Here is a 25,007-nt window from a genome sequence, read left to right on the forward strand (position 1 = left end):
AGGTTGGTGGCTGAGCGTCATAGGCAAGTTGAGCCTTCTTGGCCTGTACAGGCTACTCTTTAGGTGCATGCGCCTTACATCTTTGCATTGAATCTTTAGTCATTGATCCATCCTGTTCGGCCTAATGACACTCATGCACTCAGATTTGCGCTGGGGTGGCATCGATTCTTCACAGGCGGCGGCATCCTAGCGGCATTCGATTCTACAGCGGACAAGCTAATTACAAGCCACACCTGTCATCACATCATGCCATCTGCTAGCAGAGGGACCAGATCCGGAGTTTTTAACCCTTACAGTAGGGTGAAAGATAGCCATCTTTCTATCCCAGCTCCAGGCGTCGATCGAAGTCCCCTGCCGCTATCTTGGGGAAACGAGGCATTATATTCTATGCTTGCAAGTGGCACTTAAGGTCATTGTGTTGTATGGGAGAAGTCACTCATATGGTGCAATCCTTGATAAGAAATATATGAGACTTTATTATATAAAATATTTCCAACCATCATCCACCCTTCATCACGAGTCAAGGAGTTTATGCCATCGGCAGTTGGCTGCTATTATGCCGTGTCAACTGGGTATCTAGTCCCAAATACGAGTACTGTGGCTGCATATCCGGAAGGATTCGATCCATGTATGCTGTCCAACCGAAATAATATCGGGCATCCATACGTTATATTGATATCTTCATTACTCATGATTATGTTGCTCACCGAGCATCTCTCTTTTGAGCAAGTGTTAGAGCCCAACAACCACCAACAAGTGATAGTGCAGGATCTTCATCATCAATGTTGAGGATGCTCCACTACCCGGGCGGCTCTCAATGTCTGGCCGGATCCATGTGTTCCGTCCCATGCGCCCAGATCTACCGCTAATGTGTTGTTGCCAGGCCATTTCGCAAACAACTAGTTAGTCGTACTAAGCACATGCAACGGATATAGTCTGCTCGGAAAATGGGGAAACCCGAGTTGATGGCGGTGTGGCACCTGTAGTTGTAGACAGCCAAACAGCCAAAGAAGGGCGTGATGATTTCACGTTCTCGTATAGTGACATATGGAGTCTGACGGGGGCGAAGTAATCAAGAATCAATGAACAAGTATAATTGGCTCCTCCTGATGAGCTGCATAAAAGCACCTATTCTTGGAATCCTCGCACGAAGAATAAGAAAACAGCGTCTGCAGCAAATGCAGAACTAGGTTGCGACGGAAAATGACAGTATCCGAACAGACGGCTCGAGTCAGCGCTATAATCCCAGGTCAAAAGTAACTAATACTACACAAGATAAATGTAAAAAAACAATAAGAAATTATCTTTATAAAATATAATACTAAAAGATATATATAATCTATGTCTGCTTTAGAGGCTTATCTCGTTTAAAAACTCAATAATAGCGTCCGCCATTTGTTGCAGTCCAGGTTCCTCAAGGGGATAGTGGCCCGCATTTTCAAGCTGCACTGTTTTTACGGGTACCTTGGTAATTCGAGGCAGGAATAGTTTGCTCAATTCCAAGGGCGTCCATCTGTCCTGTGCAGGCTGGGTTAACAGGACGGGGCACACATCGAAGGCTTCTGGTTCCATCGCCGGTTTGTATTGAGAGTATGTTGCTAAGAAATGCATCGAGGCAGATGAGCCTGCTGAAGTGCTGTCATTTAAGAAGATCCTCAAGGCATCGTTGTTGTTTACCAGCGTCGACATTTTGCTTACAAGCGACATGGGTATTTTCATACGAGCGAAAGGTGTTGCGTTAGCGGCGCGAGTGAAGGGCAGTCCCACTCGGCTCATAAGAATGTTTCTCGCGGTTGTGTCGGCGACTTGCTGAATGCGCTGGTCAAGGAAAGTCATGCCAATAATGCCCTTGACCTTGCGATTGAGAGCGGCAGAATGATAGGTCAGCATTCCACCAGCACTTATACCGTAGAGAGCAATAGGCCGCGGATCCGCCTTCATTTCGTGGTCGACGAAATCGCTTGATAATTGAACCCAATCATCATATGACCAAACCTGGCCATCGGACACTTCTGTGCAGCCGTAGCCAGGCATGTCGAGAGCGACAAGCTCGAAGCCGGCCTTATGCAAAGGAACTCCAAGAATCATGGACATTTGGCGGCCATTGCTTCCAACACCATGATGTAGTATCAATCGAATCTTGGCTTCTGAGTTACGCCATCGATCCAAGTGTAGTTTGTATCCCTTATGCTCCCACCATTCTTCCGTTGGACAATGTTCAGGCGTGAAGTGAAGACGATCGGGTAGGAATTTCTGAATATCACGCCAGGCTGTCTGCGAATCGTAGCCATCGGAAGGGAGACTGTGAGGCTTGGTGAATGGCATTCTTGTTTCGAAGGAAAAAGGATTGAAAGTTTAGGGCACGCCAACTACAAATTTCGAATCGTAGACAAATTATAGGTTGAAGTTCAAGTTATTGTTTTTAAGCTGTAAAGGAATTCTGAGCAAAAGAAAGAGATAACTTAGTATATATATAGGGATAGGGCTGATTTGCGGAGATTCGATTACTGTGTTAATACCGCTCTACTCTACCATAACTGTCGTCATAAAGTGACTTTCGAAATTTCTCACAGTATTCATTCTGTGTTTTCATTCTGTGTACACACAATCCCAAGCACGCTGAATCCCGCGGGGTTGGAGGTTGGAAGCGGGTTTAACCAAATCCGCGGGTTTTAAATCATCGAACCCCCCCCCCCCCCCCCCCCCCTCTCCCCTCGCGGCTCACTCGTCAGATTCGTTTCCTATTGCTTTGTGCTTTGCTAGTGTGGAATCGAGCACCCTGCACTGACTGATCCAAATGCAACGGAATTGGTTTCGGCCAGGATGAAGTGATGGAGTCCGATACCTCCCACGAACCAACTTTGGCAGAGTCGCTGACTCCAGCACCATACGGAAGTGCATGCGTGGCGTGCTCCCGAGGCAAATGCAAATGTTTCTATCGGTCTGATGGTTCGGGATGTGAGAGGTGAGGGCGTATTACCATTTCCGATCCACTTCACCCTTGGCGCTAATTCATGAGTACCTGTATCCAGATGCCATCGTCTTGGCAAAGCTTGCGAACAGACGGCGTCTATACGCAAACGCAGGACTCAAAAGGCTTCCTCTCGATCAGTGCAGCCGCCACCACCCAGGAATCTACTGGAAGAGAAGCTGGACAATGTGCTATCCATTTTGCGCTCCCAGGCATCCACCAAACAGCTTGTCGAACAAACCCTCGAAGGTGAACCAAGTAATAACACCACTCTATCGAACACAGACTCGCTGCATAATCCTATCACTCCATCGATTGCACGTGGTCCAGAAGTCGTTATTGACACGACTGAAAGCGTTGTCCATCTATTTCGGCCAGTCGAGAGCCCAGATGATTCACCGTCGAGCGCTACTAGCCCTCAATTACTAATTGCTGGCGATGTGCCTATTCATGGCATCACGGCTTTGAATGCTGAGGAGCAATTGGCAACATTTCGTCGTGCTTTTATCCCCGCATTTCCATTTATTCATATTCCAACCACAACATCTGCTTCAGATTTATATAGGGAGAAGCCTTTCGTTTGGCTTGTCATAATCGCCTTGACTACGAAGGTCGTCTCAAAGCAGTTCGATCTTGCAGACCATATTTGGAAAATCATCTCCCAACGAGTCTTATGTGAACATCACGCAAATGTAGATCTCCTTCTCGGTATAATTTGCTTTGCCTCTTGGTATGCATTTGTTTATTACACTGAAATCTTTAAACCACGTACCAGAGACTAATTGACTCAGGTCCCATTACTTTAAAAAAGACAAACCCTTCATGACCATGCTTACCCAGATGGCCGTGTCCATGGCGTTTGAACTTGATTTACACAAAGATACAACCCCTGGGATATCACCACGTGGCAAACCTAGCCGTCTGTTAACCCGCCAGACATATGCACGGCCCGTTCGAACCATAGAGGAACGTCGCACATTTGCTGCATTGTACTATCTTACCTCTGCGTGAGTTTCAGTGGCATAAAGAGAGATTGAAATGAAAAGTCATCTAGCTAATGAGAATTAGTACGTGGGCAGCGTACAGAAAAACATATCCGCTCGATTGGACACTGTACTTGGAGGATTGTGCTCGAGTTTTGAGCCAAGGTACTGAGACGAGCCTTGATATCCTCCTAACGACTCAAATAAGATGCCAATTGATTACAAATGGGATTACTTGTCCTATAAACGAGAATATAGGAATCGGAGGCTTCAGCCCACCATCTAGGCTTCTATATACAGCACTGCTTAGACAGCTTGACGATATCAGGCAAAGTTTACCTGACGAGTTTCAATCAGAGAGTATGAATCCATTTCAGCCTCATTAGATCATACTTGAATAAGTATATACTGAAATTGTTTAGGGGTTACGATATTTTATCTGCTCAGCACCGAACTGAAAATAAAAGAATTCTTTCTGAGGCATAAGGAAAGTAATAATCAACATAATGGAATTCAAATTCGAAGAGTTCAAGATCTCGAATCGGCTCTGGCCGTAATTGAACACTTGTTAGCTGTGTTTGACGATCTACCGATTCTCGATTGGGTTGGTATTAGTGTTGATTACGTTACTCAGCTTACTCACTGCCTCGTGGTTCTCTTCAAGCTCAACACGCTCAAAGAACCCGGCTGGGATCTATTCGAAACTAGGAAACGTGCTGATGTGATTCAAATTCTTGATCAATATTACGAGAAGGCTGAACGTGCATCGGAGATAATTGGGATAGTGGGTAATGAGGGACAAAATTGGGGATTGTTCAACAAAGGGCCTCGTTTTTTGAAGACAATCAGGATGCTAATGTGGACAGAGATGGCTACGAACATGGCCTATCTAAATTTAGAAGAGGATATCGCAGAAGAGCTTCCTGGTCTAACTACAGATAATATTGTTCCGGATGATCTTGTTATGAGCTTAGCCCAAGAGTCATGGCTTTCTGACTTGATTGAGGATCCCTGGGATTATGTTAGTCAACTAAATGAGACTGAATATTGTTTTTAAGGTTATTAATACTTTATAAATAGGTAATATCCCATAGTGATTTAATTTAATTTATATATTAGTAGTAATAAAGTTATATTAAGAAGGTAAATATAATATTTTAAATCATGTACAGGGCGCTCTTATACGACTCTTTATCTGTGCTGTCTTCAATGCAAAGTCCAAACTTGTCATCATTATTGCGACAACTGTACTCGACGCCGCGCTCCCTTACGATCAGTCACATTGAAGCTCAGCGGACAAGCAAAGTATCTGAGATTAGTCAACCCTGGGATGCAAGTATCTACAGTATCACAAGATGGTTTGGCGGGGCCGCTGATATTCAATGTCAGATTCTGACCGCCCACACTCTTCGCCACGGCGAGGAATTGGATTGGCTGCCTCGAGCTGCAGGCAAGGGACGATGCAGCAACATAAACAACCATGACGGAAGGCGTAAGGCTAATGTAGCTTTGCGCAGGAGCTGGTCCTTTGATGACCAGTATCCATTATTTTCTCAAATGTCCATTAAAAGGGACCTCCTCCTCCCGTGCGTGTTAATGACAAAGAAAACGAGCCGCTGCTTGCGAAATAAGTCTCAAGTAAAATCTCATGTATGCAGAGAGAAGAGCAAGATGAATGATTTGAGAATCAAGTTTCAAAAGAACAGGCGCCTACATAAAGACCCGCGTTCAACCAGAGACAACTAGATGGTCCGGTGTCAGCTCTTCGAGACCTTGTTGTCAACAAAAGAAGGCGAAGAAACTAAGTCAGAGCACCGCAAGTTGCTTTTAAGGTTTCTTACAAAGTGAGCGCCTGATCCGCTGTGTACCGATCCAAAACACAGTATGGAATACCCCGTGTGTTGTGAGTGCTGACGGAGGTAAGTAATAGATGTCCTAAGGTCATTGAATCAGACGGTGCATACGGAGAATCGCCTTCGGTGATCCGAAATCCAACCGAATGGCAACATGTGCGAAGAGACGACTTCAGTCCGACATCGCACTTTACAGAAGGCTATCAGCCGATATCAGCTTATTACATTCAACGTGTGCTAATAACTCAATTTCCTATGGTGTAAGCAGGAGGACCGAGGGACTTTACTCAGACTACGAATATCGTCTCTCCGAGCTCTTCTATCGCCGCTATCAACGAAGGTTCGTCCACGTCTTATCAGTTGGTGGATCCCTCCCACGAATCTATTGCAATTCGCTCGACGCAAAGGGCGCGCAGTCCGGCGACATCCGCCAGTCTCTTTGGAATGGAATGCGCCTATTAGAGAGATGTCGATTAAGCATGGATAATACGGGAGTATGAGCATCTATACGAAAGTGACAGAGACAGAGATAGGAGCTCTCGGCGAGAGCTTATTTACGCGACCCACCTCGCTGACAATCGAGCTTCGGCCGTCTCTCAGCTAACCAACGACCAAGCATAAGAAGAATCCGATACCCCCCTCCCCCCATATTATTCCGTCATCTTAAGACTTGCATCTTTGGTGAGACACGATAGCGAGAATGAGCAACACAATGTCTCTGCGAAGGATTGGCACAGCCGGCCGTCAGTTGGCATCATACGCCACAGTTGCGTCCAGGGCTTCGATACAGCCAATTGCGCATCCGCCCGGATCGGGGGTTCGGTTCGGAGCGGTTGTGCAGGGCGTCAACATTGACAAGATATCAGGTAAGGAGCCTTGGCTGTTGTGCGCCCCCTCCTGTTTCACATTGGCACGACAGCTAATAGTTTCAAATATCAGACGCCGACTTCGACATCATCAAGGAAGCTCTGTACAGACACCAAGTCCTCGTTTTCAAGGCACAGCATGACGCCTCTTCCAAGGCGCAATACGAAATCACCCAACGATTCGACCCCAAGGCGGGTGCTTCCTACGGCCACGGAAAGACGCTCGACGCCAAACGATCCATCCTGCATCCAGACCTGAAGACAATCCCACACCAGCCACAGGTCCAAGTGATTGGAAACGGTTTCGTGGAGGAGTACGAAGGGCTGAAGAATATTCAGCTGCGGCACCCCCACCACAAGACCTTCCACGCCACCGTCATACCAGACGAGGACGACTTGGACTTTACCCGGTTCTACAGATGGCACATTGATGCCGCGCTGTATGGGCTTGCCCCTCCGGTGGCCACAACCCTCTTCGCGGCCCAGGTCCCCGGCGGCCGCAAGCAGACGATCCGATATGAAGACACGGGCGAAGAGCTGACTGTCCCTCTGGGAACGACGGCGTTCGTCTCTGGCTACACCATGTATGACCTCTTATCGCCGCAGGACCAACAGTTCGCCATGACCACAAAGGTCGAATACGCCCCGCATCCCTATGTGTGGATGAGCGGTGCCAAGTCTCGCTCAGATGGTCTGGGCCTTATCTCGGAGGGCAAAGAGGTGCCGCTTGACAGCCTGCCAGAGATTGAGCAAGACAAAATCCAAATCCTGCCCATGTGCTGGCGCAACCCTCAGGACGACCGGCTGGCGCTGCAGATTCACCCGTCCGCGGTTCGGAAGCTACATCTGGGCAACGGCGAGGTTATCGATGACCTGAAGGAGGTGCGGGAGATTGTTCACCGACTACAGCGGCCCGGTATCGCGCCTGGCTATGTGTATGCGCACGACTGGGAGGAGGGCGATTTCGTCATCTTCCACAACAGAAGCCTGATTCACTCAGTTGTTGGGGCGTTTGCGGAGGACGAGGTGCGCCTCTTTCGTCAGTGCAACATTGCCGGCAGCAGCTTGCCCGAGGGGCCAAGATACCTGTAGGCGGCGATGCTGTCGATTTGTGTCAACGTGATGGCTTCAAAACAAAAACAGTCCGCCATCGGCCGGCTACGCGGCTGGAGGTGACCAGAGCATAAACTTTGCGGATCTCATGACACAGCTGGGCACAGCATCAAGTAGGCGAAGCTGTCAAGTCTCAAATTAACAGGCTTGACAGGGCTCGACAATTTACCCCAACCCGTCCTACCATACCACCTCTTGCCATACCGCTTGTTGCAAGCACACTCGCTCCCTTGCATAACATAGGCACACACACAATCGATCCTCCCGAAAAGCGGAAGCCGGGACGCAACGCTGCCTGTCATATTGGCCAGAAAATGTGACGGTAGGGGGAGCAGTTGAGGGGCATCGTGTCTCGTCCCCCCGCATAATACGGAAGAATAGCAGCGCTATTATGGAGCTCTGTTCGATACGGGCTACACCGTCCCTGGTGCGGGAATAACAATCACCATCACGCAGATAAGCGGTCCTGGTATCGGAGTCGAAATTGCTGTTCTCATGACCCTCGATGTGCCTCAGCAAAGATGCAGCGCATCACGGGGCGTAGGTGAGCGGCTGAGGCAGCGCCCTGTCGGCTTCGCTACCGACCAGCACAAGCACACAATCATGTCCTAGCGCATGCACAACCGCCGAAAGGGGGCACTTCGGGGGTGATTCGCGCGCACCATTTGCCCCGCTGGCCCGCTGCAGTGCGCTGTAATATCGCGGTTAGTGGGGGATTTCCGGGGGTCTTTTGGGGTAGCAAGCGCCTCTAGCGTTGACTAATAGCGATCCAGCGGTGTCGGGATATTGGTGGACGAGACAGAATCTTACCAGACCTTAGCCATAGATCGATAATACACCTTGCGTCATTAGACGGCGAAAAAAAAAAAGTTATGATAAGTCCGGTGCTTATCTCAACTGACTCGCCTTCCTATTTCTCTTGTGACTCGTCCATATTTTCGGGAGGATTTACTTATTTGCCTCCCATTTCGTTTCCATTCCTTGTTTTCTTTCTTTTACATTTTGTTTGCATTTTGTTTTCACACGGGAGCTAGGTTTTTTGGAACTGGCAGCTCTTGATGGCCAGCAGTTGACCAAGCAGATCAAATCTCCTGCACTGCTCTGTCGACGCGGCTGATCTTACTCGACCTCTTTGGTCTCCTATATTCATTCCTCTCCTCAACTCCAACTTTTTACTTCCACAGAGACCTCACACAACCGCCACAATGGCGCCTCCTCCGCCCGAGCCGATATCATCGTCATCCTCAGATCTCACCCTCATGGACCCCGAGCCCATGCCCTCAGAAAACACGCCTCTCATCACCGGCAAATCCACAGACGAAGCCGAGAATGGCGCCCACCACAAGCCAAGCAAGCCCCTGCCCCAGATGCAGGTCTTCTTGCTCTGCTTTGCAAAAGTCATGGAGCCAATTGCCTTCTTCGCCATCTTCCCCTTCATCGCGGAGATGGTCCGGAAAAACGGCCACCTCCCCAAGTCAGATGTGGGCTTCTACAGCGGCCTGATTGAGTCGCTCTTCTCTGCCACCCAGATGGTGGTGCTCTACTTTTGGGGCCATCTCGCGGACACCATTGGCAGGAAACCCGTCTTGTTGTGGACACTGACCGGAATGACGGTGGCTACCTTCTTTTTCACAGTTTCGAAAACCATCTGGCAGATGATCCTGTTCCGATGCATCGCCGGTGTCTTTAGCGGTTCAGGCTTGGTGATTCGAACGATGCTTTCGGACCACACGACCTCAGAGACGCAGGCCGTGGCGTTTAGTTGGTTTGCGTTTGCCAACAACATGGGCATCTTCCTGGGACCGATTATTGGCGGTGTACTGGCAGACCCGGTAGAGCAGTTCCCGAGCGTCTTTAAGGGAATTCAGCTCCTTGAAGATTATCCGTATCTCCTAGCCGGCGTGGCACTTACCGTGATCAATATCGTCAGCATCGTCCTATGTATATTCTATCTCGAAGAAACTCTGGAGCCTGAAGCTACTGAAACTACCTCGTCGACTGCCGGCCCAGTAATTCGACCACATCGATTATCCACCAGGGAGCTCCTCAAGGCCCCTGGCGTCGCCGTCGTCATCTGGGTCTACACTCACGTCATGTTCCTCGCCTTTGCCTTCACCGCCATCCTCCCCGTGCTGCTCTACACGCCCATCAAGCTCGGCGGCGTCGAATTCTCCGCCTTCCAAATCTCCCTCTGGATGGCCACCCAGGGCGCCGCCCAGGCCGCCTGGCTCGTCATCGCGTTCCCCTTCCTGCAGCGCCGCATCGGCACCAAGGGCTCCATGGCCGCCTGCGTGGCGGCATACCCCTTCTTCTTCGCCGGCTACGTCGTCATGAACTTCCTCCTCAGGGCGGACACCGAGTCCGCCATGGCAGCATTCTGGGTCGTCGCCCCCATCGTCGCCGTCGTCGGACCCGGCGTGTCCATGGCCTTTACGGCAGTCCAGCTCGCCCTCAACGACGTGTCGCCCAACCCTCACGTCATGGGCACGCTCAACGCCCTGGCCATGACCGCCGCTAGTGCCGTCCGGTCCTTTGTCCCGGGAGTGTCGACGGTGCTATTCGCCATTGGCGTGCACAACCAGATCCTCTGGGGACATCTTGTGTGGGCCATACTTATTCCTATCGCCATGTCGCTCATGATTTTTGTTAAATGGCTTCCAGAGGACAAGCAGTCACACAAGCTTGCCCGGGAGCGGGAGGAAGACGATGAGTAACTAAAAACGATGGAGAGCGTCTTTTCTTATATAGGATAAAAAAATGGTTTGAGAGAGTAAAAGTGAAGGGAACAACATATACGCCGTGGGAGCATGAATGCTCTAAAAGACGCACATTGCATTTGCATAGAAAGATTCAAGAGTCTTTCTCTTTTTTTTTCGTCCATTTCATTACATGTACATAGAAACAAATATTGAAATCAATGAATGAGACCAAAAACACCTGCTCCACTATCGCAGTGAATCCAGAGTCAAGCTTACTGTCGTAGTAAATCCAGAGTGTATTCGTGGCTCAATTAGAATGGAAATTAGTTCCAAATAACATAAAACATCAGGCAAAAACATGAAAGCAAACAAACAAGCAAGCAAAGACATATTCCTCCACCCAGTCTCACGACATCACAGGCATAAACAACTCAGTAGCACATGATTATAAATAATTGACAAGAAGAAGAATTGTATATGTATATCTCTGTGTATATGATAAAACCGATTATGACCTCCGTAGCGGCGGGGAGAGTGTAGAAAATCCTGTTCTCCCCTCCCTGAATACCACCGTTCCGTCGGGCCTGAACGTAAAAATTGCGTAAGACGCCGTGCTACCGTGATATTTTCCTTTTAAAAGACCTGTAATGCAAATGCCTGGACATCAAAATGAAATAGAAAAATAGAAAAAAAATAGGAATCCCAAAGCCAGTCTCTTTTTTTTTGGTTCTTTTGTCGTTGTGTCTTGTGAGGTGAGTGTTGTAGCGCGGCAGAGCGAGTATCAACATCTTTCTTCAAGGTAAGAAAAAAATTCGAGCCACCCCTATTCCTATCCACGTCTGCATCTTCATCTTCTCATGTCGTTTTCACCACATCTCTCAACATCGTCATACATGTGCTCTGCTTAATCGTTCTTGGCAGACTCCTCGTCACCCAGCTTATCGCCCCTCCAGCGTCGCCACTCAAACGTCTTGTTGGGCTTGGTCCTGATGGTCTCTGCCAGCTTAGACTCGCTTCGCTGAAGCCAGGTGTCAGCGGCGGCACCGCTGACGGGCCACAAGGGAACGTTCTCGGAGCTAAAGAAGAAGTCCTCGGGCTTGTAGTTGGAGTGCGAGGCGATGATGTCCATGTCAAGAGCAATCTGCTCGCAGTAGCTGTCGAGGGGAAGATCGTTGACGTCGTGGCCAAAGGGATTCTCAATTTCCTGGCCAATGAAGAGGAGGCCGAGAATGATGTAAGACGCAACGGTGGTGGCGGGAATGGTGATCCAGTGGAGCACAGCGACCATCTGGAAGGGGAGTAAGACGACGTAGAGCCATGTGATCTGCTGGAACAGAATGCCGTAAGCGATGGGGAGAGGTGTGTTCAAGACACGCTGGCAGCCGGTGTAGGCGTCGTTGAGGGCAGCAAGGTTGTTGTAAGCCAAGGTCTGCTGCATGGGGACAGGGAGCTGGCCTCTGCTAACCAGGTCGTCAATGGTGACAGCAAGGTGGTTGAGGATTTCGAGGGGCAGGTTTCCAAGGGGCTTCTCTGCCTTCTTGAGCTGCTTTCGAGGGTTGCTAGCGGCAAAGGAGAGGCCGAGGTAGTCTCCAATGGACTTGAAGAAGTTCTTCCTTCCAACGCCGCCATTGAGGGGCATGGTGGAGGTGGCAGACTTGGCAAACGTGTCGAGATGGCCGACCAGATGCTCTATATCTTGGTACGCGGTGTAAGGCTCAAAACGCAAGCTGTGCTTGAGGGAAATAGCATAAGCGACAACCAGGTTCATGGCGCTGATCTTGTAGAGCATCTGCTTGCGGACGTCCACGTTAGGGAGGACCTTGGCGTGGATCCAGAAGATTCGTCCAAGAGCCTGTGATGAGGTAACCAGGGCTGCGAAGAAACGACGACCTTCAGCATAACGCTCGTATGCTGTGGAACCGCGGAAGCTGAGGCCGGTGGAGACGACGAAACCCAAAACTGTCAGGAGGATGGAGTTGACGGCGATGTTCTTCTTTGCTACCTCGTAGATACAGGTGACGCAAGCAGACCAGGCGGACATCCAGATGAGAGGCACAATCATCTTGGGCAAGATGCTGCCGTGCATCTGCATGAACAGAGGCCACTTGGAGTGCTTGTCCATGTTTCGCGGGCCAGCGAAGTAGTCTTCGAGATTCAGCGTGTGACGCCTGTTGAGGGGAATTGACGGCGCCATCCTGGAGCCGGGAACATTGGTCTGCTGTTCCTCGAGGGGAATCTCCGTGCTGGTGGCCCGGTGCTTGTCATTCTGGGCTGGTTGTTGTTGATCCACGACAGTCACCTCCGTGGGGACATAGGCGTCGCCGTCCGACATGGTTTCGGTCGATCTGGATGACGCTGGGATACTTCAAGGTTGTTTTTTTCTTTTCTTTTCTTATTCGATGGGGGCAGGCAAATGTCAGTGATGCTAAGCTTCAGGTGCTTTTGGAGTTTTGGTCTATTGTATCGGTGGAATTGAAGTGGAGCTGCTGTCTAGACGGAAAGTGAGAAAAGAGTGAAAGTGAGCCGAAAAACCCGCAACAAACAAGCCGGCAGTGACTGAGGGAAGCAGCAAGCAGAAATACAATGCAAGTCACACCGCTGCAACACTCAGGCAAGAGGCAAGTAATTAAAGAATTGAATGGAAAAACAAACGAGAGGGGGGAAGGGCAAGGGGAAAACAAGGCAAGGAAAAGCAAGATATATGAAAGAAAAGGAAAGGAGGCAAAGAGATCCTGAAAAGTGACTGCTGAAAATATCAACACATCAAGCATGGGTCCATGCGCTCCAGTTTGTTCTAGCTCCGCTCTAGGTGCAGCTCCAGGAACTCCACGAGGCGCGGGGATCGATTCAGGATTCAGGCACTCGCTGGCAAGGCCGTAGGGCGCAGGCAGCGCCGTTGGTCCCCTGAAGTTAGCGAGGTCAAGCCCGGCCGTTAGCGCTGCTGGTGCTGTCAATTCAATGCTCCGGATGGACGCCTCCAGTGCTTTAGACGCCGGTTGGCTTTGAGCTTTTTTCATCTTGTTTTATTTTTAGTTAGGTAAGCCACTTCATGGTTGACAAGTACATACATGTAGGTTTTTTTTTCCTTTCCTCAGGCTCAATTTCTTCCACCTTGCCTTTATTCTTAGTAACTAACATCGTCCCATGTTTCTTTCTTCACCTCTTCCACCTCTCTTTCTCTCTCTCTCTCTTCTCCATCCTTCTCTCCCGTGCTTTCTTCCCTCTTTGAGCCTCATTCTTGCTCCTTGTTGCGCCACCCCTGCACCCCTGTTTCTTCTTTCTGCAAACGCATGCAAGTCGGCGTCTCCATAGCGCTGCTTACTGACCGTGTAATTCGCTGGCCAAGGCTGTGGGTTCCATGCAGACCCGCCGTCTGAAACAGGTGGCTTCAAGGAGGTTGCTTACATGTGCATCTTTGTCCATCAGGTACTCCGTATGCACGAGCCGAGAGGTACTGTCGCCGTGCAATTCATGGGGCCAGATACGCGGCAGGGGAAGCATGTGAAGTCGCTGACATGCAGCCAATGCATGACTGGGTAGGCGAAGTCTCATCATATCGACGACCCTCCCATGCCATGCAAGCCATGCAGCGCCACCCACAACGGACCAGGGGCCCCGAAACAGACATGAGTTTCGACAAGACAAGTGGTGGTGCCTTAGACGCCATCGTTAGGATGCAAACAAACACATCTAGAGGGCCACTTTCAAACTCGATCAACACCACACAAGTCTGAGATTGCGCAGTCAACTGAGACGGCCGCAGCAACCACCATCTGTCAATCACTTGGCACAGGCTACTCAAGCTACTGTACCAAGCCGCAGTGGAGGCTCTTTTGTTTTGAGGCAGTCCGTTGTTGCAATTTCTCTAGCCGTCCCGGACACGGCCAATACGAGGTCACCGTCAGACCCAACCAACGGAGCCGTTCCATCAGCCGCAATGCCTCCCGAACGGGGCCCCTTTCCTCCATCTTAGCTTCTGTTTAGGGCGTGCCATGATCAGGATTTTCGCCTGGTGTTGACCGGCACTTGCAGCCGCTTCTCCCAGCTTCCTTGTCTCTGTTGGCCTCTCTCGTGCTTGCACGTCGACAAGTTAAGTGCTTAGCGTCAGCGTCTACTACGCTTAACCGCTATTCTCGGCACACCAGACAGAAGACGGTGTACTCGATCAAGCAAATGAATTCTAATCCTACAGTGCTAAAATGCTACTATTAGTTATCCGTACAAGGGACTAGTGGGCCAGGAGAGGCCGCGTCAGAACGAGTAGCGACCTGGGAGACGTGTCCTAGTCGTCAATTTCCTGGCCCCGGAAAAAGAAAGAATTTATGACAGCCGTGCTCCGTATTGAGGTAGCTCCTCACAAGAACAAGCTTTGAAGGCCAATGCCAAGTGCAATTAAGCAAGCACCAACCGCGGCCCAGCCGTCACCCCCGTCCCGCTCACGAGCGCCGTCCTGCTTGTTACCTAATGAAACTGCGGAAATGCAACACGACAGGCGGCGAACCCTTTCGCAACCAACTCCGATTACACACAAGTGATCAAATGGCGTCTTTGCAGCAGTCCAGGTGCGCATAGGGCACGCATGCACGTACCAAGTACCATTCAGGATTTACGTGCATGGGACGGTATCAAGTAAGGGGGCCGAAAAATCTTGTTGCTCCGTATTCGACTGGTGCTTATTATTTGATCGCGATTTGCTCCGCATCGAATCGTAAGACTCGATCCTCAGAGCCTCATTGAGCCACCATGTCGTCCATCCTTTTCGGGTTGCAAGTGGCTGGCTGGTCAGGCACATTTGGCACATCAGCACACCACCATCTTTGTTGTCTGATCATGGTAATCCTTTTGCGGAAAAGGAAAAAGGAAACCAGTGCCGAGGCTTGCCCACTCAACCACTGTAACCACCCGCTTTCGCCACGGCCCGTTTTCTTAGAGTGTGAGTTTCATTCTGTGACAGTGCTGATCCCAAGTTAGCATCGTGGCGAAGCGCGGTTTTCCGGTTTTTTAGCTGCAGAAGATGGACCTGGCCGAAAATTGGGGGACATTTGGTAGGAATCGCTGTCCCACTACAGAACAAAGTTGTTCTAAAAATACATAAGCTATGGCTGGGAGGTGGATTCAGGCATGCATGACTCAGCGCAATCTCAACCGGAGACCTGGGATTGTTGCTCTTGTCATCAACATTGCCTGCGGCTGTGAAGTCGACTCAAGGAGTTGCATGTCCGCTGTTAAGATAAGGGCACTTGTGAACTCCAAGCACAGAGCCATTTTATCAACTTGATAAAGTGTGGCAAAGTTCAAGTGATGCAACCTCCGTTGAGAAGAGCATTGAATGCAATCCGACGATCTGACGATCTTTCACAAGGGTTCATTTTTGACCATCACAGAATCAATCGACTCATGTGCGCTGACCACCAACGACCACAAGCCAGTTTTCTGTGGTGATAGACAAGGGAAAAAAGATGCAATGCTCGCGTAGTATCGCAGATGCTTCTTGGCAACTATTTTGAGAAGACTCGCTTCCCGTCGTGTCAGTTTTAGAGCTTGTGCGCTATCTCTGCATGTAAGACGAACAGGCCATGTTCCCTACCAATAATGGACTTTCTTTTCATTTTGGGACTTGGTATAAGGCTAGCAACGCAACTAATGGAGTAGGCCAGGCAGATTGAATTGAAAATTGGCCACAACGGCTGTACTAACTATCCTTGTTTGCCAACAGACAAATTAGTATCTTCTGTCACCGTCAACCAGGATGGCCACGGCATCGTCAGAATTGACAAGCTGTTTGCCTGTTGTGTTTACTGTACAATACAACCAATAGCAGCTATAGTCAGTTTTCTGGATGATGAAATATTAGCACATCGATTACCTACTATGAGCACATCAACTACTAAGGTTAATTTCGGGCACTACCTTATATCCCGACTTGGTTGGGGTCATGTGCTAACGCAACCCTCTAATAATAGTTGCCGTGTCTCAAATATGATTGCGCGCCATGTGTGATCTCGCAACTAATTACCTATTTCTCTTTCCCCTCTTTTTCTTGTTTCTCACTATGACTCTTGTGCTCACCTCACAGTACATGGTCCGAATACAGGACGTGGGCGCATGGCCCAACTAACCGGTATGATTTAGTTTACTGATTTCACTTCACGATTCTTTGGTAAGAATCATGGTTGAATAGTCGCACATTCGGCCACTATCGAATAATAATATATGTTCATTTTGTCTCAACGAATCCATGCGATGTGCGCAGATTAGGCCGGGTTGGTATTTTTACAAGTTTGAGCGGTGGTCATACATTCTGATGACGATTGCTTCAATGCCTTTGCTTTGGAGGATCAGCAGCATTGAAATGCGGAGGTTTTGCTAAACTCGGCAGTGAAGAGAATATGAAGAATAATGTAGACCAAAAGACGCAATTGCCGTTATCCAGCTTGTAGTATCATCTCCGCATATCCAATCGGCTGTAATTGTTAATTCTCATTGTTAAAGAGAATAAAGACTTTTATGTAGTCTTATTCAATTCGTAGTTGGCATGGCCTGCCGGCCTCCTTTCTGGCTGACTTCTTTTCTGGCTCAAGTCCTTGATGTATCTCGTAGGATTGGAATCGAGAGGGTGATTTAGGACAAAGACTTTCTTCAACAATTTTATTCAAATTGCTGTGAGTAAAATGGGCTGGTTGGCTCCTTTCTGGTTGGCTCCTTTCTGATGGGCTCCTCGTTGCCTGGCTGCTTTTCTGGCTCCTTCCAATGACGTTTTCCGTAGAATTGCAACAAGAGTGTTAAATCGAGATAATCGTGGCCACTTATAGGATGAGAGTGCTCAAAAGTTTAAATATCAAACCTTTGTAAAATGTTAGCATCTTATTACACAGATGAATATTCCAACTACGCGAAAACTACAGTCTATGAAGCCGCATTTGAAATCATCATCTTCTCTCAATTCCAAATCATTTTGAAGTAGTCGATGCAGCGGAAATCTCCGCTGAAAATGGCAATATTTATACAAAAAGCTCACACGGAATGTCCGCGGGCTAAAGGGCTTTATCGAAATAGAAACAAATTTGTAAGTCGTATCTCGGAACTTCCCGTGATGCCTCTCCACATTCCTCCGCCAATGGCATGTTCTTTGAAGATTCAAAGAGCGGAAATACGGGAACTTAGCACTTGAAATGAGATTGAATAAGCAAAGGAGTAAGGTTTGCCGTGATATCTGCCGTTTTACATGATGGCTGATGCTTTTGTTCCAAGTCGATGCCTTCAGCAAAGATACGAGTGTGGAATCATTGTATTTCGATGGGTCGTCTCACGTTTCGATGGAATTAGTATTGTTAAATCCGATTATTCTGCATTCTTGAAAGAGGTACGAAGGGTGTTCCGTACACAAGTATGCATGGAAATGCTTGATAGAGAAGACCTAGGAGGTTCGTCTAAGCAGTGTATGAGACAAGACTGGGGGTTTGAAGGTCTTTCGGAGTTGGCCTTTAGTCCTCAAAACAGGCAGTATGGTAGAATAAATAAACGGTTCTTATATACATATACAATAATAGCAATAATCCCTCAAATTTAATAAACAAGATATTAGAGTGGAGATTTGAGCTTCGAGTTTTGTTTTACCGCTCGTGTCCACTGTCGCCTTAATAATGACAACGAATGCTCTTCCCATCAGGTCAGAAACAGGTTATTAATCCCGCTTACTCATGCAAAAAGAAAAAAATAAACGATGCTCCGATCGGCGTTAAAAAGCACACCACCTCTGAATTAGGCGCAAGGGGCCAATCCAATTAAGATCCTAATCTGTACTCGTTCACATAAGCCGAGGCAAATTCTGTCAGTAGAAACTAGGAGGCGGCTCGTCGACGCCAAAGAGGGCAGGAAACTCTCTTTTGGCCCCAGAAAATGCCAGACTAGGTCCGAAGAACTATCGATTCTAACGCCGATGATGTCGCTTGCCGGCAGTCGAGGGCTCGGAATCGGCAACGCGGTTCCTTGGTAATTGGCCACAAGCCGGGGCACTATCTGGAAACTATCCGCCCGAGCTGTCCGTTTGGCCTTTCCTAAATTGCCCTTTCGAGTTAATGATGTAATGAGGAGAGGGTCTCTTGGAAATGGATATAAGGGCTCAGTCGCGCAAGCTGTTTTGAGCTGAAAAGAAAAGAAAGAGAGAAGGTGTCAGTAAAAGTAGAAGAACATATCTTCTCTCAATTGCAATTTGAGATTCCATCGCAAATATGGCTTCCACCGAGACAAAGTTTGAGGGATGGGTGGCCCTAGACAAGAACTCTGTCGAGGGCAATATGGTCTGGCAGGAGTACGAAGTTAAGCCCTGGGAAGAGACAGACATTGACATTAAAATCTCACACTGCGGCATCTGTGGCACAGATCTGCATAAGCTCCGATCTGGCTGGGTAAGCAAAACTCACATATAATTGAACCCCCCCGAACGAACTGAGGCTAAAACATGTATTATTTAGGGTCCGACTGCGTATCCCGTCGTCGTCGGCCATGAGATTGTCGGCACGGCCGTGCGAGTCGGCAAGGAGGCCGCCACCCAGACCGGCATCAAGGTCGGCGATCGGGTCGGCGTGGGCGCGCAAAACGACTCGTGCCAGTGCCGTAAGCCGCCGCAGACCGTCGAGGACCACTCCGACTGCGAGGCTTGTGCATCCGGCAACGAGGTTTACTGCCCGCGGTCGACAACGACGTACGGCGCCAAGTATCTCACCGCTGCTGGCGGGAAGAGCATGGGCGGCTATGCCCGGTTCCATCGATGCCCGGCCAAGTTCGCCTTCAAGATCCCCGACAACCTCCCGAGCGAGCATGCCGCGCCGATGATGTGTGCGGGCGTGACGGTCTTCTCGCCGCTTGCGCACTTCGGAAACCGCGGCGAAGGTCCTCTTGACCAGCGTCTCAAGGGCATGTCGGTTGGCGTCCTCGGAGTCGGCGGCTTGGGCCACTTTGGCATCCTATTTGCCAAGGCCATGGGCGCCGATCGAATCGTGGCCGTTTCTCGTCGCTCGGACAAGCGAGCAGACGCTCTGGCTCTGGGAGCAGACGAATACATCGCCACGGCCGAAGAAGAAGAATGGGCAAAGAAGCACGCCCGAACTCTCAACCTCATCATCTGTTCCATCTCCAGCTCCAACATGCCTCTGACCGAGTACATTGGCCTGCTCAAGCGGGAGGGTATTTTCTGCCAACTCGGTCTTCCGGACGATGGACAATTCAAGGTTGGTGCTGGAACGATTTGCGCGGGCCGCCGATCGTTGACTGGAAGCTTCATGGGTTCACCTCACGAGATCCGCGAGATGCTGCAGCTTGCTGCCGACAAGGGGATCAAGCCGTGGGTTGAGCAGTGGCCGATGAGCGAAGCTAACCGTGCCATTGTTGATATGGATCTCGGAAAGGCAAAGTACAGATACGTATTGGTGAACAATGACCAGTAAATTGCGAACAACTACCCATTACGACCCTGGCGGTCGGTAATACGCGATGCGGAATGAAGCAATGAAAAGGAGTCTCAAGTGTGTATATATCAATACCGTAGTATCTATCTAGAAGAAAATGATTGAAATGTAGTCTACATGAGAATAGCTCTCGAACAAGAGAATTGTGAAGACAGATACAGGTAGACTAGTGCTCTTCCAGGTATCCTGCAAGTCAGCCACCCATCCAAGTTATATCGCAATAGCCCTCTCAACGCCATCATCTCTAACATCATCATCTCTTGTCCCTTAGTTAAAGCCTTCATGTACTATTAACTTGTCCCATATACTACTAACGGCTCTGAATCAAAATTCACAATGCCTAGGTTTACGCACCGCTTCTCCTATAATTCAGCATCGTTAGCCGAAGCCACACATTGTCTAATCCTTTAGAATCACTTACACCTTTACATCCGTAACAAGGCCAAACTTCAGCCTCAGCACACTGGCAGCAGCAATTCGGGTTATTATCAGGGCAGACAAAAGTCACTTCGCCGTGTGGGCAAGGCTTGACCTATAATCCATCGTTAGTCAAAGCCACGCATTATCTAATCCTTCAGAATTACTTACACCAAAGCATCCAATACACGGCCAAGCTTCAGCTTCAGCACACTGGCAGCAGCAATTCAGGGCGTCGTTAGTGCAAATGCCACGTTTAGGCATGTCACCTCCTTCGTTGTGGGTGTCTGCTAAGCCGAGACCCGCTGCATCTTGAATGTCTGGTAAATTAATGGTTTTGATGTTGCTGGGCAAAACAGTTGCGAGGGCACCATAGATGGCAACGAGGCTGATAAAACACTTCATGATGAGTAACTTTGTGGTTTGGGGAGCTGTTTTTTGTGAAGCTTGTGACTTGGTATGCTATTTCGAGTTGAGAGAGGACGACGAAGAAGGATTGCCTGAGACAGCTCTTGATCTGGTATTCTTTTTTGTATCTAAACAGGGAGTTCAGCTGTCATGAACACGTAAGCGATGAATAGACAAAGCCGAAACAACAATGATATAGTTGTGTTCATAAAGTTTCGTTCAGTCAAGTCGTATCTTTGTGTTTTGAAACCGCACGTTCGCGAGAAATCACCCTCCTTTGTATTCTGAACACAGCTGACTTCGTCTTGAAACACATAGAAACAACAGAAATACACCATTTGGAGATCAATGCGCAGAACCCATTACTTAAAACTAGGAATGAAAGACACTTGATCAAGACTGCAAGCAAAAAGGAAATAAATCAAGAGTTTTGGCACAAAAGGAGATTGATGGGACCGTTACAGACCCAACACCCCAAACAGCGCCCAACATTTCCAACCGTGTGTATTCCGCATAAATATTCTCATTTCCTCAACCTCTTTCACCTCTGAACATAGATGCAGATCTCCTAGAGGCCGCTCGTGGTGTTGGGTGCCCTATTCTAGAAACATTTGCCCCTGTTTGGTTGGCTCATGGGATGGTTCACATCGGGGCCGAACAAGAGGCGATTTCTGCAATATCTACTAGACTAGGCGCCTTTGAAGGAATATCGCTGGTCGATACATACTAATTGTAAATTATTGAAACGGAAGCTGTCCGATGTGGTATACAGATCTTGGCGACGACGATCGTTGTCAATGGGAAACACTGCATATGCCATGGAGGATTCCGCAAACAACCCACAGGATGTGAGTCGAATGACGTATTCCATGCTATATTAAGCTCTTGATGGATGAAATGCTTTATGGTAAGCTAGAATCCTTGTGTGGACATTGTCTTTCTCTTCACCATGAGCACCGGTGTCTCATTCATTCGGAACCACCTTATAATACCTTTCTTCCGTGTTTTCTTCATCATCTTGCGAAATATTTATCAACAGCTACACCCAACGCGTCACCATATTGCTCTACGAGCCACCGGTGCTAGACACGCATCGCGTCTTCATCCTCTTCATAACAAAGCTCTTTAGACGATAAATCAAGGGATATCAATAAGCATGTTCTATGAATCAAATACCATCATTGCGTATTGCTGCAGCGCTCACGCCAAACATTAGTTTTCTCTTCTCCCCATAGCATCATGCCGAGTCGAAATTGCACCAAACAAACAGCCTCTCACAAATGTCGTCCTTCCTTTCACTCCTCTCAGGTCTCCAAGGCTTCCGTTAACATCCATCTCATCAAAGAAAGAAAGAAAAAACTCCAATCCATTATCTCGTAGGTCCTCGTTTCGAAACGCCTCCGAATCATACAGTGTCTCCAGAAGATCCAGCGCTACCGCAATGGCGCCGGCAGTTCAGTCGCGGGAGGCTCTTGCGCAGGCACCTCGGCGGCGTACAGAGGCTTGTGTGTCATTCCACTTGCCAACTCGCTAGGCGTCGACTGGCTGTGAAGCTCCGTAGGCGGTGTTGTGTGTTGGGCCATCTGCACCTTGTTGTACTGCTTCCGTTTCCTCCACCACCAGAAGAACAAGCCGAGGGCCAACCCGACGACGACTATCGGCACGGCAACTCCAGCTCCTATCGCAGCCTTTGCTCCCGAAGAGAGGCCACCTGATGAGCCGCCAGAATCAGAGTTCGTTGGATATGCCGGCCACCCAGTTCTTGTCCACGATGTTGGTGGTGTGTACTTTGTTGATTTTGCCATTGTTGTCGTCTGAGTGTCAGTCTTTTGGTAGACCATTCGAACGCCAAAAGCGTTCAGACCTTCACGTCCTGAGAAAGATCTCGTCACCGTGCTCGTGATGCCGTTGTCGCTCACCGTCATGGGGAGCGAAGTAACATCGCCTGCAATCCATGTACAAAACAGTGTTGACCAGACACTCTCCAGCGTGCTTGCTGTGACGCACGAAAGCGAGAGATCGGTCCCAAACGTCGGACAACATGTTACCGTCGTGATGCTCTTCGCGCCGATGTTATCGTGGCAGGCAGAGTAGTAGCCCGTGGGACACACTAGACCGGGCGAAAAGTACGATGTCTCGTCGGTGTGGAAGCCTTTTGGGAGACAGGACGTTGAGAAGTCAATGCCAGAGAGGAAGCTGGATGCAAAGATGCCATCGCAGTCCGCGGGACGAGTAAAAGTGGTCGTCAAGGGGTTAAATGGGAACGAGGTAACGACGGGATGGGCCGGTTTGGTCGGGGCCTGAGTGGCTGTTGAGTCTATCTGAGCCATTGGGAAAGAATGGAGCTTTTTTGACGAGAGTAACAATAAAGAAGAAAGCAGAAGCAGAAGCAATGCAACGCTCCGAGACGCGTTCTATAGCTAATGCCGGTATTAACGTAGCGAGGAGGGGATCTTGCTGGATGTAACCGCCAAACGCAAACCCAATCAACTACACGCATACATGACACACGACAAAAAAGAGAGAGAGTCAGCTAAAGAGTAGGAAGAGAAGAAGGGAAAAGAAAAAAGCTGAGCTCTCGCAGATGAAACGCCAGACATACATGGTCCCAAATCCTAGGCCCCTCCCATCCCATCCCATCACGCTATATTCAACCTTACATGTACACACAACGGCATAGCACGGCACCCCCCGTACAATTTGTCACTTGGCAAAAAACACAAATTTCCCTGTTCTCCTCTCCTGGGAACGACATCAGCGTGCATACAGAGAAGCAGCCGGGCCAGCCACTCACAAAAGCCTGGCTGGGGCGGCTTTTCATTCCCAGGCGAAGGATCGACCTCCATGCCGCGAGAAAAAGCCCACACAAGCGATGGCTCGGGCTTTCAGCTTTGCGGACGGGCCAATGGTGGTGAGGAGAGGCTGTGGGGCTTCGGCGAATCGACACATGTATGTACTATCTTGTGGCCGGGGGTTGGAAAGATTGAATGATGGACAAGCGAAAGTTGCTGCAGGGAGTGAGATGCGGAGGATTTTGGGGCTCTGGGTTGCGGTTTTGGGCAGCTCTGTTGGGGGGTCAGATTTCAAGTTTTCTCTCCTCAGGCCGTTTGAGTTGTGTTTTGGATTTTTGGTTATTGGAATCCGAGCTGTTACTTTCTTCTCCTAGAGTGGCCCTTCTTTGGACTGTTTTTATCTGTGTTGTCTTATTCTCAAGAGTTGACTATTGTCTTTAGATGGTTCCACTTCCTTAGTAGGCGGCTAAATAGTGACAGCCGGTATTTGATATCATTGAATAGAGCAAGCATGGAAGATAACAGCCGGATTTGCTTGGAGCCTCAGAGCCTCACAGATGCGGCAACACTGCCACATGTTCTTCTTTTTTTGGCAGCATCAGCCATATTCAAGAGGGGAACCAAGAGAGCAGGAGGGGGCGAGAGAGTACAGTAGCTGCTGCAGGGGGTGCGACATTTGCTGGATGGATCAACCACCAGAAGGATCCGCATCCATGAACGAGGCACAGGGCAGAGGCGGCACAGGGCACTGCTTTCAACTAGGGCATTGATCCGCCAAGTTGGAGCCATACATTGATTGACTGTTCATGTTGGCACATGCAGCTACTGGACTTGCGGTAAGGCTCAGTTTGTCGACGAGTTGCGTGACTGGGCTGTTAAGCGCTCTTGGTTGTGTCGGATGCAACTGATGTAACAGACAGCCCAGTTGGGTGTGTGCGTTGAGCTCTCATGATGAATTCGTTTCCTAGTTTCTTCAAGGTATTATATGGATGTCATATGTTATTCCTCAAGTTGTTTTCCCTTACATGTAGTATATTAGGTGCTTATTGTAACAATCAAAACTGGACCCGACAACACCTGATGATCTGGATCCCTGAGCGCGCTCGACAGTAGTGCTGAGAATTTCAAATGATTGCAGTTGATCCCCGCCATAACCCTGCACTGAACCTAAACGACGGATCCCCCCAAAGGCGCTATAACTCAGTGCTTAGCCGCCAGACCGCCAGACCCACCACATGCACCCTCTGTTAGCCTCAGCCTTCCATCGCTAGACTCGCTTCGTCGCGACAAACCATTTGAGCTCCAGTCCAAGCATTGGAACCTCGACAGACGACAGGCATCGAGCCTAGCACGGAACCGGAACGACGTTGAATCTGTCATTGATCTTTGATACGACGCATTACTCATCATCATCAGCCTTCCTCCCATATGCCCTTGC

General features: G+C 49.1%; 7 protein-coding genes across 7 annotated transcripts; 4 read left to right on the forward strand and 3 right to left on the reverse strand.

Annotated features, from left to right (window-relative positions):
• Positions 1-1,350: 1,350 nt before the first annotated feature.
• On the reverse strand, positions 1,351-2,325 carry T069G_05709 (alpha/beta hydrolase family domain-containing protein; the record flags this gene model as incomplete). The annotated part of the gene is made up of 1 exon (XM_056172919.1): positions 1,351-2,325. The coding sequence occupies one exon, from the start codon at positions 2,323-2,325 to the stop codon at positions 1,351-1,353; it is 975 nt and encodes a 324-aa protein (XP_056029777.1).
• Positions 2,326-2,831: 506 nt separating this feature from the next.
• On the forward strand, positions 2,832-5,011 carry T069G_05710 (uncharacterized protein; the record flags this gene model as incomplete). Its single annotated transcript, XM_056172920.1, has 6 exons — positions 2,832-2,965; positions 3,033-3,701; positions 3,763-3,978; positions 4,040-4,119; positions 4,377-4,742; positions 4,821-5,011. The coding sequence occupies 6 exons, from the start codon at positions 2,832-2,834 to the stop codon at positions 5,009-5,011; spliced, it is 1,656 nt and encodes a 551-aa protein (XP_056029778.1).
• Positions 5,012-6,519: 1,508 nt separating this feature from the next.
• Positions 6,520-7,765, forward strand: T069G_05711 (taurine catabolism dioxygenase tauD, tfdA family domain-containing protein; the record flags this gene model as incomplete). Its single annotated transcript, XM_056172921.1, has 2 exons — positions 6,520-6,673; positions 6,747-7,765. 2 exons carry the CDS (start codon positions 6,520-6,522, stop codon positions 7,763-7,765), a joined length of 1,173 nt encoding a protein of 390 aa, XP_056029779.1.
• A 1,226-nt stretch (positions 7,766-8,991) lies between these two features.
• On the forward strand, positions 8,992-10,500 carry T069G_05712 (major facilitator superfamily domain-containing protein; the record flags this gene model as incomplete). The annotated part of the gene is made up of 1 exon (XM_056172922.1): positions 8,992-10,500. The coding sequence occupies one exon, from the start codon at positions 8,992-8,994 to the stop codon at positions 10,498-10,500; it is 1,509 nt and encodes a 502-aa protein (XP_056029780.1).
• Positions 10,501-11,389: 889 nt separating this feature from the next.
• On the reverse strand, positions 11,390-12,817 carry T069G_05713 (bestrophin, RFP-TM, chloride channel domain-containing protein; the record flags this gene model as incomplete). Its single annotated transcript, XM_056172923.1, has 1 exon — positions 11,390-12,817. The coding sequence occupies one exon, from the start codon at positions 12,815-12,817 to the stop codon at positions 11,390-11,392; it is 1,428 nt and encodes a 475-aa protein (XP_056029781.1).
• A 5,899-nt stretch (positions 12,818-18,716) lies between these two features.
• T069G_05714 (alcohol dehydrogenase groES-like domain-containing protein) lies at positions 18,717-19,931 on the forward strand (the record flags this gene model as incomplete). Its single annotated transcript, XM_056172924.1, has 2 exons — positions 18,717-18,893; positions 18,960-19,931. 2 exons carry the CDS (start codon positions 18,717-18,719, stop codon positions 19,929-19,931), a joined length of 1,149 nt encoding a protein of 382 aa, XP_056029782.1.
• Positions 19,932-22,210: 2,279 nt separating this feature from the next.
• On the reverse strand, positions 22,211-23,107 carry T069G_05715 (transmembrane alpha-helix domain-containing protein; the record flags this gene model as incomplete). The annotated part of the gene is made up of 1 exon (XM_056172925.1): positions 22,211-23,107. One exon carries the CDS (start codon positions 23,105-23,107, stop codon positions 22,211-22,213), a length of 897 nt encoding a protein of 298 aa, XP_056029783.1.
• Positions 23,108-25,007: the final 1,900 nt, after the last annotated feature.

This window comes from Trichoderma breve, chromosome 3, assembly GCF_028502605.1.
Source record: "Trichoderma breve strain T069 chromosome 3, whole genome shotgun sequence".
NCBI classification, from domain to species: domain Eukaryota; kingdom Fungi; phylum Ascomycota; class Sordariomycetes; order Hypocreales; family Hypocreaceae; genus Trichoderma; species Trichoderma breve.